This window comes from Mustela nigripes, chromosome 13 (assembly GCF_022355385.1).
Source record: "Mustela nigripes isolate SB6536 chromosome 13, MUSNIG.SB6536, whole genome shotgun sequence".
Classification (NCBI taxonomy): domain Eukaryota; kingdom Metazoa; phylum Chordata; class Mammalia; order Carnivora; family Mustelidae; genus Mustela; species Mustela nigripes.
In genome coordinates this window covers 116,173,720-116,189,756 of record NC_081569.1, presented here as the reverse complement: position 1 = coordinate 116,189,756, position 16,037 = coordinate 116,173,720, and the positions used below count along the sequence as shown (strand labels likewise).

Sequence of the window (16,037 nt, the reverse complement as noted above, 5' to 3'; positions counted from 1 at the left end):
ACAAGGCTGCAGAGCCTGAATCAGTGGAGGGAGCTGGGGTGTGTGGCCTGGAAGGGGCAAGACTGGGGGGGCCTGAGGCCTCACACCTGAATGGTGTCCTGGGGAGGGAGACAGACTGTGCCCTCGGCCACTTGAGAGAGACAAAAGCTGGCCAAGGGGCAGAGGTCGCAAGAGCGGACTATGGTTCACAGAAAGGAAGAGCTTGCCTTCTGCAGAGCTTCCCAGCCCTGTGAGGAGGAAGGCCCTGACAGGGGCCCAGTCAGGGTTGAGGGAAGGGTTCTTGTGCTAGGTCGCTTTCCCAGTCTGGTCCCCCAGAGGTCTAGACTGCTAAAGGCAAGACCAGGAACTGAGTTTCTTGTGTCTGCTTTCCCAGCAACCAGCAGAGGGAAACAGGGTGCTTGGTAAATTCTAGAGAATGAATGAATAAATGAACAAATGAACGTATGGATGGATGGATGGATGGACGGACGGACAGATGCAGTGCCCTGTTAGGACAAGCAGTTCCCTAACCTCAAAGGCATCTGAATGAGCTCAGGGTCATCTTAAACCCCAGAGTGCAAAACCCACCCCAGGCTTCCTGACTCAGTTGGCCTGAAGTAGGCCAGACAAGCAGCCTATCTGACACATTCTGGGTGACCACACTGGGACACCCTGGATTCGACGGTTGGTCTGGGGAGACGGGAATGCAGTCTAAGGGCAGGAGGGTTCCCGAGCGTTGAGCCTGGACATAACAGCTCAGGTGGGGAGAGCAATAGTGATGAGTGCCCAGGCGGCCCGTGGCTGAGGCCCAGAGCCCCTCACTGCTGAGAAACATGAGCTTCCAGAACCTGGTGTCTCCCTCTGTTTCTCTCTTTCTGCCACCTGCCTGCCCATTTCTCCCTAAAACCTCTCTGGATTGATATTGTGCCCACTTTACAGATGAGGGAGCTGGGATTCCCACAGGGGAGGTGGCTTGCCCCCCACACACAGCCGAGATGGGGAGCTGGGACCTGAGTCTGGGACTCTCTGACTCCATTCTCTGGGCTCATTCCAAGGCTCAGAAGTTTCCCGGTTCCTGGTAATGCCACGGTGCCACATGGTGGGGGTGGGGGGGGATAGAGCTGCTGAAGGATATTTTCAAGGGAAATGGCCTGCCCCAGTGGTACCCAGAGGGCCTTGGGTACTTTCTTTGCATTTCCTGGATCTGAACTGGAAAAAAAGCCTCAGGGGCCTGCCTCACCCGTGATTCCTGATTCACACAGACACAAAAGAATGAACCCAGCCAGGAAAATTCATACAACCCAAACACTTGCCCTCCAGGGATGGAAAATACTCCCTTTGGGTTTCTACACCGTTCTTCATAAATACATTAATAATGTATCACCCTTAGGAGGAAAATAAAAGGGAAGATTTTCAAAACAAAAGTACAAACACATGTGTGTTGAGCCCCTCCTCTGGGCCAGGCCAGCTTTGCTCTGGGAGAAAATGGAGGGTTAGACCCAGCCCCAGGGTAGGGAACTCGGGATCCACTGCGGGTGGATGGAGGGTAGAAGGAGAGAAGTGTGCAGGGCTGTGGGGACAGAGCACAGGCCCTTAGCTCATTCAGAGAGCTCAAGAAAGGCTGCCTGGAGGAGGTGGCACTGAGCTGGGTCTTAGAGAGTGAGTAGGCTCTAAGTAACCAGGTAGGAGAGGGTGGGAAGGGCCTTCCAGGCAGCAAGACCCACAAAACAAAGGTGCCAGGGGCATGAAGCAATGCCGTGTACAGGAGAAAGAACTGGAATCATCACAGCGGAGCTCTGTAGGTCGCTCCCTGCGCATCCCTGAGTCATCAAGGAGTGCTGGACAGAGCTGGGGCCTGAGCAGGCGGTGCAGCTGGATTGGCTAGGGCATGAGGGATGTCCTTCATCTTGGCAGTGTGAGTCGCTTGTCGGCGGGGCCTTCTGTATCAGGGGTCTGATCTGATCGTGACCGTGTCGGGTGTGGGCACCATGCGGAGGAGCCCAGGGAAGGTGGCCACCACCATCTAGGGCACACCCTGCCCGCTCTGGCCTTTCGCTGTGCCCGGGAGGTTTATCTGAGGGCATGTCTCAGACCTTATCAGGAGCTACAAGATGACTGATGACAACTTACAGGAGGGACTACGGATGGATGGACGGATGGACGGATGGATAACGCAGATAATGGAGAAGATAGGAATGTGGCTTCATCCTGGGCTCCTGTTCTCTTCCAGCACTCCCAACCCACTCCATTTCTCTTGCTAGCTTTGAAACACTGAGTTACATGGAATAGAGAAGTGCTTCAACCATAAGTAGACAGCAGGTGGATTTTTCCGTATGTATACATCCACGCAGCCATTGCCAATGTCATGGCACAGAACAGTTCTAACTTTCTGAGGTGGTTCAGTGATGCCTGGAAATTTGCTGGCTGTCCCTGCTGGTCCAGCTGTTCCTGTGGCTCTTCCTAGAGGCTGAGTGCCAGCCCGTTCCTAAGCTGATGATGGCTCACATGCACCCTGACGCCCCCAAGGACCCTCCCTGGGGCCCAGAAGGATGGGAATGGTGCCAACAGGCAGTGTGTGGGAGGAAATGCACCCCCCCACTCCCAGATCCTAGAAGCACTCCCCCATAAAGAGAGGATATGACCCAATGGGGAGAGAAATGGAAGAATAAAACCCAAACAAAGGGCAGGAAATGGCATTCTGGGCCAGGCAGCCTCTGGGAAGGGGCTGGAGGACAAAGAGATGCCAGGAAATGCCCTTGGGTGTCCCTCCCAGGGCAGAATGGAAATGCAGGCTCTCAGGCCAGCGGAGAGGAGAGCCATTCCCAGGCGACCTTTGCCAGCTCATTCTCCATTGTTTGGACAAGTTTGCAGTGAGTGCTCCTCAAGCACCCCTGGCTTGGCTCATTCCTGCTCTTTTATCACCTGTGGTCCTAGATGCCCCCCCCCCCCTGAAAGCCTTTCCTGAACCAGTCTGATAATGGGGGTTGGATGCCCCTGCCCTGTGCCGTGATCTCCACGGACCATTCCTGCCTGATCAGTCATCTGGACTGTGCACCCCCCAGAGCAGGGACCGTGTCCCATTCACCTCTGTATCCCCCGGTTCAAGGCGTGGCAGGTAGCAGGCAAGATAGCTTTGACTTTGATGGGGGTGGGATCACTGAGCAAGTGCCTGAGAAGAGCCCTTCTCAGAGACTCTCTGCTGGAGAGTCTTGGTCCCCTCCACCCGTCCCCCTCCTCTGCTGGGGGAGGAGGAGGGAGAGGATGGGCTGGACTTCTGCCCCTCGGGTACCATCCTCCTTGTGTCTTCACTTTAGACCCACCTTTCTCAGGGTGACCAGAACCTTCTAACCAGAGGGAGACGCATGGAGGGCAAGTAGGCAAGTAGTTGTTTGGGACCTTACTTTCGGAGGAAGTGAGGAGGAGAATTGAATCACTTTAAAAAAAAAAATATTCAGCAAGTACGGCAAAGGAAAAAAAGCTCTGGGTTAAAGGCCAGGGGACCCAACCATGCCAATAATAATTTACCTGATTTCATGAGCACCTACTGTGTGCCAAGAACCACACTAGGTGCTTTACTTGCATTAGCTCATTTAATCCTTACAACAACCCACTCAGGAGACATTATTACTATTATTATCATTAACATCCCCATTATACAGATGAGGACACTGAGGCACGGAGAGGCCAGGGAAGACCCAAGTCAGACCTGTCTGATCCCAAACCCTGCCTGCCGGGCCCAGGATCAGGCTGCATTTCCTGCAGGGCCCCGCTCTCTCCAGCTGCTCCCCCATCCGCACTGGAGAATGCTGAGGGAGATGGGACGTGGCCCACACCAGCAGATGATCAGAGCCAAGCAGGGGCTGGTTTGCAGGAAGTAGCCCACACTGTACCCACAGAAGTGAATCTTCCGTGTTTTTAACAAACGCTAAATGCAATTTTCCATAATAACCACATTTAGTTACATGACTGTAACTCCCAGAAGAACACCCCAGATTCCTCCAAGTGGCTGCTTCTGAGGAGGGGCTTGGGGCAGTTGGGGTGTGAGGTAGGACACCTAATCTTCACGATGAGTCTCTCAGTGGCATCCGTATGGTTAAGTGAAATTTTAGTTTTCAAAAAAAGACCACACCAAGTCAAAAGCTCTCCCTTCCCTTGTAAATGTATCCCCCTCGCTCCACCACTTCTGTCTCTGCCCTCATTTTTTTCCAGGAAGAGAAGATGTTGGGCATCCTGGTGCGGCACAAGGTCCGGAGTGGAGTATCGGGGGTCGTGGGCATGGAGGTGGACGGGCTGCCCTTCCACGGCACCCACGCCCAGATGATCCAGAAGCTGGTGGATGTCACCACAGTGTGTATGTGACTGTGCCTGTGGCCCACGTACCGGATGGTCATGCCTGGACATGAAAATGTGTTACCCAAGGTTCCCAGCTTCTTTCCACGACAGCCTTGCACATGAACCCTGGCTCTGGGTGAGCCCTGCCCAGGATCCTACATGACCACTGCCTGGGACAGGGTGGTGCGGATGATACAGACCCAAGGAGAACCGTTCTTTGGGGTTTCCGGTTTTTTTCTTTTCTTCCTGAGTGCGTGGAGGCATTGATTTCAACCCTCCTCCCCCTGGGCACCCACGTGGTCTGCTCTGAGAGTCTTCTGATCAGTCACGTATAGGGACACCAGCAAAAATATTCCTTGCCAGGCAGACACAAGAGTAGGCATGACCAGGACCGTGAATAATACCACAGGCAAATTAAGAAATTTACAAATAATTTACAAATACGTAGTGCCTATTTACAAAGCTCTGGGACTTTATCACCAGTACCAAAATATTTATACCTTTGAAATGCTTTCTTATTCAAACAATGTTTTGTTTATGTGGTCCTTCAAACCTGACGTTTCTCGATTCTCGACATCACCTCCTGTATGCCCCCCGCCTCTCTTTACCCCCACAGGTCCTGGCATCCCCCACCCACCCTCCCCGCAGAGCCTGACTCTTCTCCTACTCCTTCCCCATATGCTCAGCCCCAGCCAGGAGCCAGAGGCTTTGGCCTTCCCACAGAGGAGGGCAGGCACCCTCCTGAGCTGGGGGCTGCGTTGGGATGATGTTGGGCTCAGGTGCCTCATGGGATCCTTCCGGACAACTGTAGTCAGCTCGCCTACATCTCATTCACCATCTTGCACTGCATATTTCCCAAGAAAATTAGAAGTAGAGTCACTGACCACATCCCACTGCAGTCCCGTATTGATCGGGGACAGTACCTCGTGCTGGCTCACGGCTGAGTGATGGCTGACTCATCCAGATGGCGGAGTCTGGCTTCCTGGCCATAGCCCCAGATGCTTACTGGGGCCGCTTCATTTTATTTCCTTAAACGTGTCTACTGCAGTTTTTTAAGGGACCTTAGCTGTAAAGCGCGGAACACATGCTACCCCAAATTGTCTACCCAGCTGTAGAAGTTAAAGCCTGGGTTTACAGTAAGCAATCTGGGATTCACTTCCAGCGTGCCCTACACCAGGGCATGGCCAAGAGCCCATGGCTGGAAGCAGGTGGGTTGGGGACCATCTAGACCTCCCCTTGTCCTTTTGGCCAAGTGTCCCCACCTACAGGTCTGTGCTTCTGCTGGTGTGAGCTCAGGGCAGATGTGCTCATTTAATGAGCTCATGCTTCCTCCACCTACAGTTTCTTACAGCTCGCCGAGTCCCTCCCAGACCCAGGCTTCATGGGCCGGGGGTCCTCCAGGGACAGTTTTGGTCCTGATTTGTGATGGCAGAGCTCCATGTCAGGCAGGCCTCTGAGAGCATACCCTGGCATTTTTGAAGTCTCGATGGCTAGGAGAGAGAAAACCCCCACTTCGGTAAAGCTGCCATCACTCTTCTGATTCATATTTTGGAGAAAGACACTAATGGGCCTTTGGTTTTACAATAGTAATAAGAGAGTTCTGTTCTGACGTGGAGCGGTTTAAGGCAGGACCGTGTAATAGATTAACTGCACTGTGGCCAGAAGTTTATGGGGAGATGATGAACTTGTTTGGGAAAGAGGCTGAGACCCAGGTGGAGCCCAGAGAAGGCTGAGAGTGGGGGGGTCCTTGCTCTGGAGTGAGGCACCGAGAGGCCCCCCTGCAGGGACAATGGGGCTCAGGTGCAAGAGAGAGCCAGGAGTATACCCCTTAGCTGGGCCCAGCCCAGGGACCACCAGAGTTCTGAGCTCCAGGATTCTGTTTTCATATGTTTCTGTCCCACAGTAGAGATTCCTGGTCAGGCCTTTAGTAAAGTTTTGCTCAAATATGTCTCATCTTGGCCATGTTTTGATAAAGAGCCTGTGTCTATGTCTGGGGTAGCATGATGAGCATGGCTCTGACCTTGGGGAAGCAAGTTACAGCAGGACAAGAGTGACCCACAGGAAGTGGTGGGGCAGCTCAGGGGAAGAGATGGGTTAGAACATCCAGTAGATTGGATTTGTGGGGCAGGTGAACATCTCTGGTCATTTCCAGGAATTTAGGGGTCTCCTGGCAAGCAGGGTCTAGGGTGCTCTTTGTGTGTTCAAGGGCAGGCTGGAGATGTTGGGCATATGAAGGAGCACATACCCTGTAGACCCGGCAGGAGGTGAGACTCAAAGGCAAGCAAGCCAGCTAATGGGGTCAGGGTTCCTTAGCCCCCTGCTGTCCTCTGGTCCAATGTTGTCCCATTGCTCATCTGGGCAAGACGTTCCTCTGAATTCATTTCCTGCCCCTCTTTGCCCAGACCCTGCTGATGGCCAGCGCCCCCTCAGTCCAGCCCTCTACATTGTGCTACTTCCTACCCGTTCCATGTAGGTTCCTCCGCCCCTCAATGAAGTCTGTCTCAGAAGATCCTTGCTCCAGGCAGGATGGAGAAGATGTGGCTTAACAGCAGTTCCCATAAACTCAACATATGTCAGTCATGATGATCTGTTTGCCAGAAAAATTAATGTGTCAACAGAAGCACAGGGAGGTAAATGGTCCCTTTCTCCTCAGTGCACATCAGACAGGCTTAATTTCACTTCAGATCCAAGCATCACATTTGAAGGTGTGAGTTTTGTTCAGGTGAGGTATATGAAGGTGAGAGCTTAAAACCTGTTGAGTGGAGGGAGGTGGCTTAAAGAGCTGTCTGTCTGAGACTGGGCTGGATGCTCACCGCTTCTGCTTCCCCTTCCTGCATACATAGGAAAACTACCTTTCCCAGCCTTCCTTGTACTTGGGTTGGGCCATGTGACTGGATTCTGGCCAATGGACTGTGAGTAGTAGATATCAACCACTTCCAGACTTGGCCACAAATGCCCAGAGAGATTTTGTTGCTTCCCTACCCTGTGTGGATGGAAGAAGACACCAAGATGTTGCAACCTCTTGACAAAAGGATCCTGAATCACACTCATCACTTGGATAAAGACTTGCCAGAATTGGCAGCCTCTCATTGGACTTTGCGTGAACAGGAGACCAACTTTTCTTGTTTTAAGGCACTGTGATTTGGGGGGCTATATTTGTTACTATAGTATAATGCAGCTTTGTCTAATTCAAATGTAGAGAGTTTAATACTGAGAAGTGGGGTAAGAAAACTGTCTTTAGATGCTAGTACCTGAAGGACCATGTGCCCCAGAGGCACAGTTCATGTGCTCTAAGGCCAGTGGGGAAAGTGATCTACCTTGGCTCCTTCGGAGTTAAGATTTTCTCCCCAACCTTGGAATGACTTATCTTGGTTAGTAGCAAATTGGTATCATTAGTGGTATTTGTTCAGAAACTGGACCATCATTTGGGGGGAGGGGATATGTCTGGGAAAATTCAGTGGAGAGGAAATTGGATATCATGACCTCTATGGTACATTCCAGCACTGCTATCTAATGTCTAATCTAGCAGTGTCCCGATAGTTGTTGAATTAAAGCAAACGGAATTGAAATCCTACCATTTCTCCTTATCATTGGGTACCATTGTGACCTGAGGGTGATTGCCATCAAAGGCCATTGTTTTGCTAGGTGAGTTCCAGGCATGGAGGCTATAGGATCACCAGCTTCAAGAAGCAAGTTTTTGAGAAAAGCACTGAACCAAGCAGACCACCTTCTGGCTCTCTTGGTTATACCCGTCAGAGGAAAGCAGCAGATGGGGATGTATTCCGTGCTGAAGATTTCTCCCACTCTTGTCTGGCCAACCCACAGACCAGTGTATATAAACAGGAAGATGAGCCTTCATCTTGCTAAGCAACACTGGTGAATGAGAAAGGAATCTATAATCACTCTGTCACCTTCTGTCCAAACCAGATGAGCCTTTTCCTCCATCCATTCTCTCAGGAGAGAAAGGAGTCTTAATCCCCAATGATGTCCTCACTTAATCTGTTTGGAAGAGGAATCAATTCTTGCAGAATCCTCCAGGACTCCAGGAATCTGACCCAGGAAAGGATTAAGTAACCAAAACCAAATTTATGTTTTAATATGATGCAGCTGATCTTGAGCAATAAACATGTAGCCTGTCACTGTTGAGAAAAAGCTAAAACCTAAAAGGGCTGGTCAACAAATGTGAGCCTCGCCAAACAAAGCTTAAGTGGTGAGGACACCCCCTAGAGATGACTCAACAGGTCTTTCTACTTTGGCTGTCTTTCATTAATGAAGAGGGTGGTCTGTCTGATCAAGCCTGTCCTCACTGTGGGGAAAAGCCACCTAGAGGGCAGAAGGGGTCATGTGTCCAAGGACAGAGTGATAGTCTCCAAATCACAGGATCAGACTCTGTCCTCAAAGGGGAGGGGGCCAAATTAAGTCCCAGAGTGGATTTACAACAATGTGCTAAAGAGTTGAAGACACTTTGTGACTCTCAAGAAGAGGGAGAGTAGACCTAACTTCACTTGAAGGTTCCATCTTTGTGGGTCACTGCTGGATAACCAAGGGCAAATACCCTAATTTCTCTGAGTTTTCTCTAAGAAATCCGATCCCTGGAACTTCCTGACTCTGCTGGATATTTCAAGAGCCGTCTAGGTTCCCCCTGGTATCAAAACACCCTTTTCCCCCCTAAGGACTGCAGCACACTCCAGCTGTGGCTGGTTACTTTGCTTTATTTGCAGACTCAAGTTTGCTACATAAATCCAGTGCACAGTCCAACACGCACATACTTGGCATAAAAGAGAGGACAATACAAAAATACAACTCTTGATAGTAAAAGGAACCACCGTCAGCTCACCCCAGTCCATCCAGTGGGAATGCCCATGTTTAAGGTCAAAATAGGAGGAAATTTGGGATGAGGGGGCATGGAGGCCTCAACCAGTGCCACTGACCCAGTAAGATTCTGGGGTGAGACTAGGTAGACTTTTCTTGGCAGGATGGTCACTTCTGCCACCTTCACATCTGGTCATTTCTTCCTTCAGGAAGGGAAGAGAAGCTCCCCAGGTTATGGGAGGCCCTCCCTAAGGAGCTACAGTAGGGCTACCTAGTCAAAGCCAATGTCACGTCCAGCACGGGGCCTCTGCCTCTGGGTAGCCCTGATTGGAGGGTAAGAGGATCAGGAAAAATGTACTTTTTAGAGAAGGATGGGAGGAAAGGGGAAGAGAGATTGGAGATATTCTCCTTGGCCTTCCTTTCAGCAGATTCCAGAAATGTTCTGTGGATGCCAGCTTGAATCTCCCCATCCATGGTCCCGTTCTAGGCTTGAGTCCACCCAGTCCACCCAACCCCATGGATGTGGGGAGCTTAGCTTGAATCCCAGAACTCTGAGGGAAGTCAGAGCTGGCCCCAGCCCACAGGCAGGAAACCTGAAGGGCTAGCATTTGTGCAAAGGTGGCCAGATCCTTGGAGCAGGGAGAAGTTCTTCTGGTCCTTGCCATGTGCACCAGGGTGGAGGCTCAACGTGGCTGGGCACAAAGGTGTAGGAGAGATGAGACTTGTACCGAGCCTTTGGGGACAGAACGAGAGAGAGCAATCAGTACCCTGGGCTATACGCGGCCCCTGGGACCTGCTGTCACCTTCCAGGGAGTGAGGTGGGCCACCTGGCAGAGGAGCCGTGCTGGGGAACGAGGGTGGCAGGAGGAGCCCGGGGCCCCCTCCTCTCCTTGTCCCAGGGGCTATTTAAACCATCATGGAGCTTAACCATAGGCCTTTGGGCTGAGAGATGCTAGAGAATGTGTCTCTATTTTACTTTGTTTTAGTTGAGGACGGTGAGAGGATATCACGAGACTGCTGCACACTCCACAGGGTGTGTGGTGGGGGACAAAGTGGGAACTGGGGGGCAGGGGGAGGCAACACCACCAGCAGTCACATAACCCCAGCCTCAGTGTCTTGGCACACAGCTGTCATGGAGATCGGCATTTGAACCATGAACACATGCATGTGTGTGCACACAGACACACACACACACAGACACACACACACACACACACACACACATCCCCAGCTTCTGCGTCTGGTGCTTCTGGGCAGATGGAAACAGAAAACTAATGAGCAGGACTCTGCGTGCTGGGAACTCTGTCCTGACACAGAGCTTTTGGTACCGGCTGTTTGAAAGGACCACAGACATGGCCCCAGGGAGCTCTGGGGAGCCCTGGGCTTTGTCTCCTATCAGTCCCGGGGCTTGGGAAGTCCACTCAGCTCTCCCTCTGAACGGGAGATGAGCCTGGAGCTGGGGCCTCTCCTCTGCTGTCATTCCCCTCGCTGTCCCCCACCACACACTTCCAGCGCCCAAACACCTCCCTGCCTCCCTTCTCCCCGTCCGACCTCCCAGCCGGTCCTCTTCCCACAAAGGGGTGAGGCCCAATTGTCAGGGATGACAACACAGCTTCACATGTCGTGACTCCAGGAAGCACCAGGGCCTCTGGACAGGTGTCATCTGTGGCGATGGCACTGGAAGGCCCTCACACATGTGCACCCAGGAACCCGCCCTCACGCTCCAGCCCCATCCTCCATGCTCTCACACTCTGCACCCATCCCTTCCCATCAGCTTCTCTTCAAGAACCTCATGGAAGTGACAGTTCGCCCTCTTGTCCTCCCCAGGAGCCCAGCCAGCAGCAGATGGCACCCATCAACTCCCAGGGCTCATCCCCACTGGGTTCAGCAAGCTGGAGCGGGCTCCCCGGGCCAGAGAGTCTCTCACTCCAGCAGAAAGAGGCACCTGTCCTTGGCCAAGGGCAGTGGCCAGCGGTCGCCAGCAAGCTCAGCCCTCACCAGCCCCCCTGCAGACGGTGAGACTCTCCCCCCACCCCGCCGGAACTAGGCCAAGCCGCCTGCAGGGGACCCCCCGGCTCCGGGTGAGTTCGGGGTCTGGAAGGTTGAGTGGAGCCTGGTCAGCAGCTCGGGCTCGTCGCTTTTCCCGGAGGCATCTGCGGCGCCCAGCGGGTAGGCCTCCCGGGCGCGACCACCCCCAGCGCAGGCGAGGAAAGCCAGGCAGGCCCCGCGGAGGCGGCCCAGGTCCCTGTGCGTGGACTCGCTGACAAAGCAGTAGAGCACGGGGTCGGCCACGCAGTTGAAGCTGGTGAGCAGCAGGGAGAAGTGGTAGGCGTTGAAGATGGCCCTGGCGAACTGGCAGCTGGCCTCCCAGAGGCTGCGCACGAGCAGCAGCGCGTGGTAGGGCAGGAAGCAGGCCAGGAAGATGACCACGGTGCTGAGCACCAGCCGCTGGATCTGGTCCTTGCGGCTCTTCTGGGTGCCGTGGCTCCGGCGCACGGCCCGCAGGATGCCCCGGTAGGAGGCCAGCAGCAGGCAGAGCGGGAAGAGGAAGCCCACCAGGAAGCGGTAGTGGTTGATGCCCCGCTGCCGCGGCTCCAGGGGATAGTGCTCAAAGCAGACGCGGTGCCTGTCCCCGTCCTCCACCACCTCCTTGTGCAGGAAAAAGTAGACGCTGGTCAGCAGCTCCTTGACCCAGATGAGCACGCTGACGGCCACGGCCGCCTTGAGCGTGCGGAACTGGTGGAAGCGGAAGGGGTGGGCCACGGCCAGGTAGCGGTCGATGGAGATGCAGCAGAGGAAGCCCACGCTGATGTAGATGTTCTCGTACAGCAGGATACCGCACACCTTGCAGGACAGGTCCCCGTGCGACCAGTTGTCGTGCTGTAGCACGTACTGCAGCCAGAAGGGCAGCGAGCAGATGTAGAAGAGGTCGGCCACCGTCAGGTTGCACAGGTACACGCCCAGCTCGTTGCGGGCCTTGATCTGCAGGTAGCCGAAGTAGAGGGACAGGCAGTTGGCCGGGAAGCCCACCACCAGCACCGCCACGTAGACCACCGGGGCCAGGGTCTGGTGGATGGTGTGGTCAATGCTGCACAGCGAGGTGTTCTCCGCGGTAGCGTTCCCCATCGCTGGGCCCCAGAGCACCTCACCCCTCACGGGCGCAGGGAACAGGCAGGTCTCTCCGTGGCCATCTTGCTAGTCCGATACGGCTCGAGCTATATGGAAAGCTGGGCCTCCTCAATGGTGGGTAAACCCCTGAAAGGTAAAGGTGGGAAAGCCTTCGGATAACAGCAGCTGATATTAAGGTAGAGCCTACTGTGTGTCAGGTACTGTTCTAAGGGCCTTCCTTAATGGAGAAGATGGACCAACCTCAACCTTGACTATCTAGTTGACTCTCTTGGTCACATGCCAAGACACTAAATGGTGGTTTATGCCTCCCTGTCTCCCCTTCCCTGGCTTCCTGTTCCTTATTTATTTTCCTGGTCACTCAGGGCAGCGAGCAAGGGGAGGAGCTCTTATGAGCACACATTCACCCTGAGCCCCACTCTCCAAGGGATGCCCAAGGTGAAGATCGATTCCAACCCACACACAACAGTGAGGGCTCCAGCTGCTCTCCCCCATGACAGCACTAGGCATCAGTCACATTTTCCTACTTGCTCCCAGGAAGGTACCAGGTCAGTCAGCCCTGAGGCCACAGCCACTTCTGGGAGCCTCTCCAGAGAGCCCGGAAGTGGCCCCACCTTGCCACATCCTAGTGGGCTCTGGCAAGAAATGAAGACCACACTTCCCACAGGGCATGGTCTGGACCCCCGGGTGCTCATGGGGAGGTGCTACTTCACCTCCTCTCTGTGGAATTGAGGACACAGTGCAGGGAACAGCACAAGGAAGCAACAGAAATGAGCACCAGGCTGGGGTCAGCTGCTTACAGGCTGGGCGAGTGATTTCCCCTCTCTGAGCATCTGTGTCCTCATCTGTAACCCGGCTGTAGAAACACCTGTCCTCAGGTCAGTATCAGGGCCACGTAAAATGATGGATGATGGATGGATGGATGATGGATGCCAAAATCCACAGCATTGTTTTGCCAGAGGCAAAGGGGCAGAGTAAGAGATGGGAAGTCTTACATTGGTGAAAAGCCCATATTGTTGAGAATTTAACGAAGAAAACGCTATTGCTATGTGTACAGATACATTTGAAGAAGAGAGAACAAAGACTTCTGTTGTAAGTCCACTTTATAAATTAATATATCGAAACGAAAGGCCTGAGCTACTCTGTTGATTGAGCTCTTCTGGCAGAAAAATCTCACTGCCTCTAAATCAGGACTTCTCAATTTTTTGTTGGTTTAAGAATCATCCTCCCAGAAAGCCTCATTAGACAGTTTTTTCCCCCGACTGCCCCCTTTCCATGAAATTTTAATATCCCCAATATATTGTACATCTGTTTGTGCACTGGGGCCCTTTGAAGGGTGACAAATCATTGTAATAGCTCCGGGGTTTTCTTCGCTCCACCCAAGAACCAATTCCAGCCCTGCCTTGAGCATGTACGGCCCACAGGATTGCAAATTCTGAGAGAGTGAGGTTTGAACGAAGCTGCTTTGAAGTATCAGGAGATCCCCTCTGCCCTTTGCATTGTCCTGCCACCACAGTCAAGCTGAGCTCGAGGACCCAGAAGGGAGACCCCTCAGAGTCTGCTGGGCGGCCACCTCACCACCTGCTGACCGCGGCCCCTCTGCCCACCGCCTTCCCCCTGCAGCTCTGTTGTGGCCCCTGCCTGGCCCTGGGGCCCCTGGAACCAGGGCTCAGCCTGCAAGGGGGTGCAGCATGCTGGGAAGGGACTCAGAGACACCCAGCCCAGCAGTTCCAGTCCTGGGGTGCACGGAGGGAAAACTCGAGGGATTCCCCTACAACCCCTGCTCAATCTTATCAACATGTAAGATCAACATGCTCAATCTTATCAACATGTAAGTATGGGCATTGTCCCTGGGAAAAGTTCCCTGCAGCTTTCATAAAGGTCTCTCCTCAACAGGCAAGAGATGGTCCTACCACAGCTACCCTCCTCGCCTGGCTCCCTGTGGCTCCCTCCAGCACCGCCCCTCCCTCACCGCAGCTTTCCCGTCCATGTCCCCGCACCTGACCCACATGGAAGCCACAGCCCTCTTTTTCTAAAACAACCAGGCCTCTTCTTCCTTGCTTAAAAGCCACTGAGATGGCTTCTTATCACACCTGCACTAAAACCCAAACTCCTCATAGGACCTACAAGGCTTCGTGTCGCCCACCACCACCACCACACGCCGTGCACTAGCCACAAAGGCCTGCTGTCCGTGGCTCAGGCCTCGGCTGCATAAGCGGTGGCCTCTCGGGGGTGCTGTCTCCTGCCTCCCCCCCACCTCCACCTCTACCTCAGGCCTGGCTCCCTTTATGCAAGACCTCCGCTGACCGCCTCACATAAGCAGCCCCCACCCTGCCACCCTCACGCCTGCTGTTTGACCGCTCCTCAGAGCCCCCAGGGGCACGCAAGATTGCCCTCGCCGGTTTGCTTGTCTGCTCCTGGTCTCTCCCCTCCGCGGGACTGCGAATCCCAAGAGGCCAGAGGCCAGGGGGCGCCTCGAACGCAGCCTGGCACCTCACACGTACTCACGAACACTTCTGGAAGGAATAAGTGAAGACCACCTCCTCGTTTCACAGGTGAGGACACCAAGGTTGCCAGATGCCGGACTGAGGGGCTCTCCCCGCAGCAGGTCCCACCTCCCGGCCCCCACCCGAGACTCACTCCCAACCCCTCAGTCTCTAGAAGACGAGGATTCCCACTCCGGCTCAGCTCTCCGTCCTCTCCAGGACACAAGCCTAGAGTCTCAGTGATGGTGGTGGAGGGGAGTGCTTCTTGGTTTTATTGATGGTGATGAATCTATATATATATATATATATCTATATATCAGACCATTTACCTCGTGGAGCATTTTTAAGCGTACAGGTGTACAGGTGATCACTTGCACTCTCACGCACCCAGCACCACTGTCTGTCTTCAGAACTTTCTCATTTTCCCAAACTGGAGCTCTGTTCCCATGAAACGCTAACTCCCCATCCCCCTCTGGCCCCCAGTCCCTGGCACCCGCCGTTCTGCTCTCTGTTCCTGTGAATGTGACGATTCGAGGGCCCCCCGTCTAAGGAAATCATTCAAGGTTTGTCTTTTGGTGACTGGCTTATTTCACTCAGCGAATGCCCCCAAGATTCACACCTGCTGTGGCATTTGCAGAATGTCCTTCCTTTTTAAGGCTGAATAATATTCTGTTGTATGTATTTACTGTATTTGGTTTTTCCATTCATCTGTCAGTGAACTTGAGTTGTCTCTGCCCTCCCTGTTGGCTGGGGTTGCTCTGAACATGGATGTTCGGTTATCTATTTGCGTCCTTGCTCTCAGTTCTTTTGGGTAGATACCCAGACGTGGAATTACTAGATCATATGGTAGTTCTATTTTTAATTTTTTGAGGAACTGCCATTCTGTTTTCCAGAGCGGCTGCACCATTTCACATTCCCACCAATGGCGCCCAAGGGCATCTTCTTGTTTTTTGCTTTTTGTGTGTTTTGGTTTTGCTTCTACGTTTTGACGGTGAGAGGAAGGGGAAAGGGGCAGCTGAGGCCTGTGACCCCCAAAACTCAGCTCAGTGTGTCGAACCAGGTCTCCAGTCACCTTCCTCTTGCCAGACCTCTTATCCCCGAATCCCAAGCCCACACCTGTGGGGCCGAACGGTCTGGCTGGCTTCCACATGAGAAGTGGACCGCAGCACAGGGCCCCAAACAGTTCCCCAGAGCACTCATTCAGGACGAACAAAACCAGAGCGAAAAACATATCCTGTCAGGTTTTAGGAATTCACTGGGAGTCACTAGGCTGAAGCCTATTGTTTACTAGCAGTGAGTGTA

General features: G+C 53.4%; 2 protein-coding genes across 6 annotated transcripts in view; one reads left to right on the top strand and one right to left on the bottom strand.

The window, feature by feature from the left end:
• Positions 1–7,885, top strand: part of DGLUCY (D-glutamate cyclase) — a 75,509-nt gene extending 67,624 nt beyond the window's left edge. For both annotated transcript variants that reach the window (XM_059373521.1, XM_059373520.1), the window contains one exon: positions 4,189–7,885. In XM_059373521.1, coding sequence (XP_059229504.1) covers positions 4,189–4,338 — 150 coding nt within the window. In that variant the 3' untranslated portion in view covers positions 4,339–7,885. The remainder of the gene's footprint in view (positions 1–4,188) is intronic.
• A 1,127-nt stretch (positions 7,886–9,012) lies between these two features.
• GPR68 (G protein-coupled receptor 68) overlaps positions 9,013–16,037 on the bottom strand; it is a 29,586-nt gene continuing 22,561 nt past the window's right edge. For all 4 annotated transcript variants that reach the window (XM_059373516.1, XM_059373517.1, XM_059373518.1 and 1 more), the window contains one exon: positions 9,013–12,378. In XM_059373516.1, the coding sequence (XP_059229499.1) occupies positions 11,167–12,249 (1,083 nt within the window). In that variant the 5' untranslated portion in view covers positions 12,250–12,378 and the 3' untranslated portion in view covers positions 9,013–11,166. The remainder of the gene's footprint in view (positions 12,379–16,037) is intronic.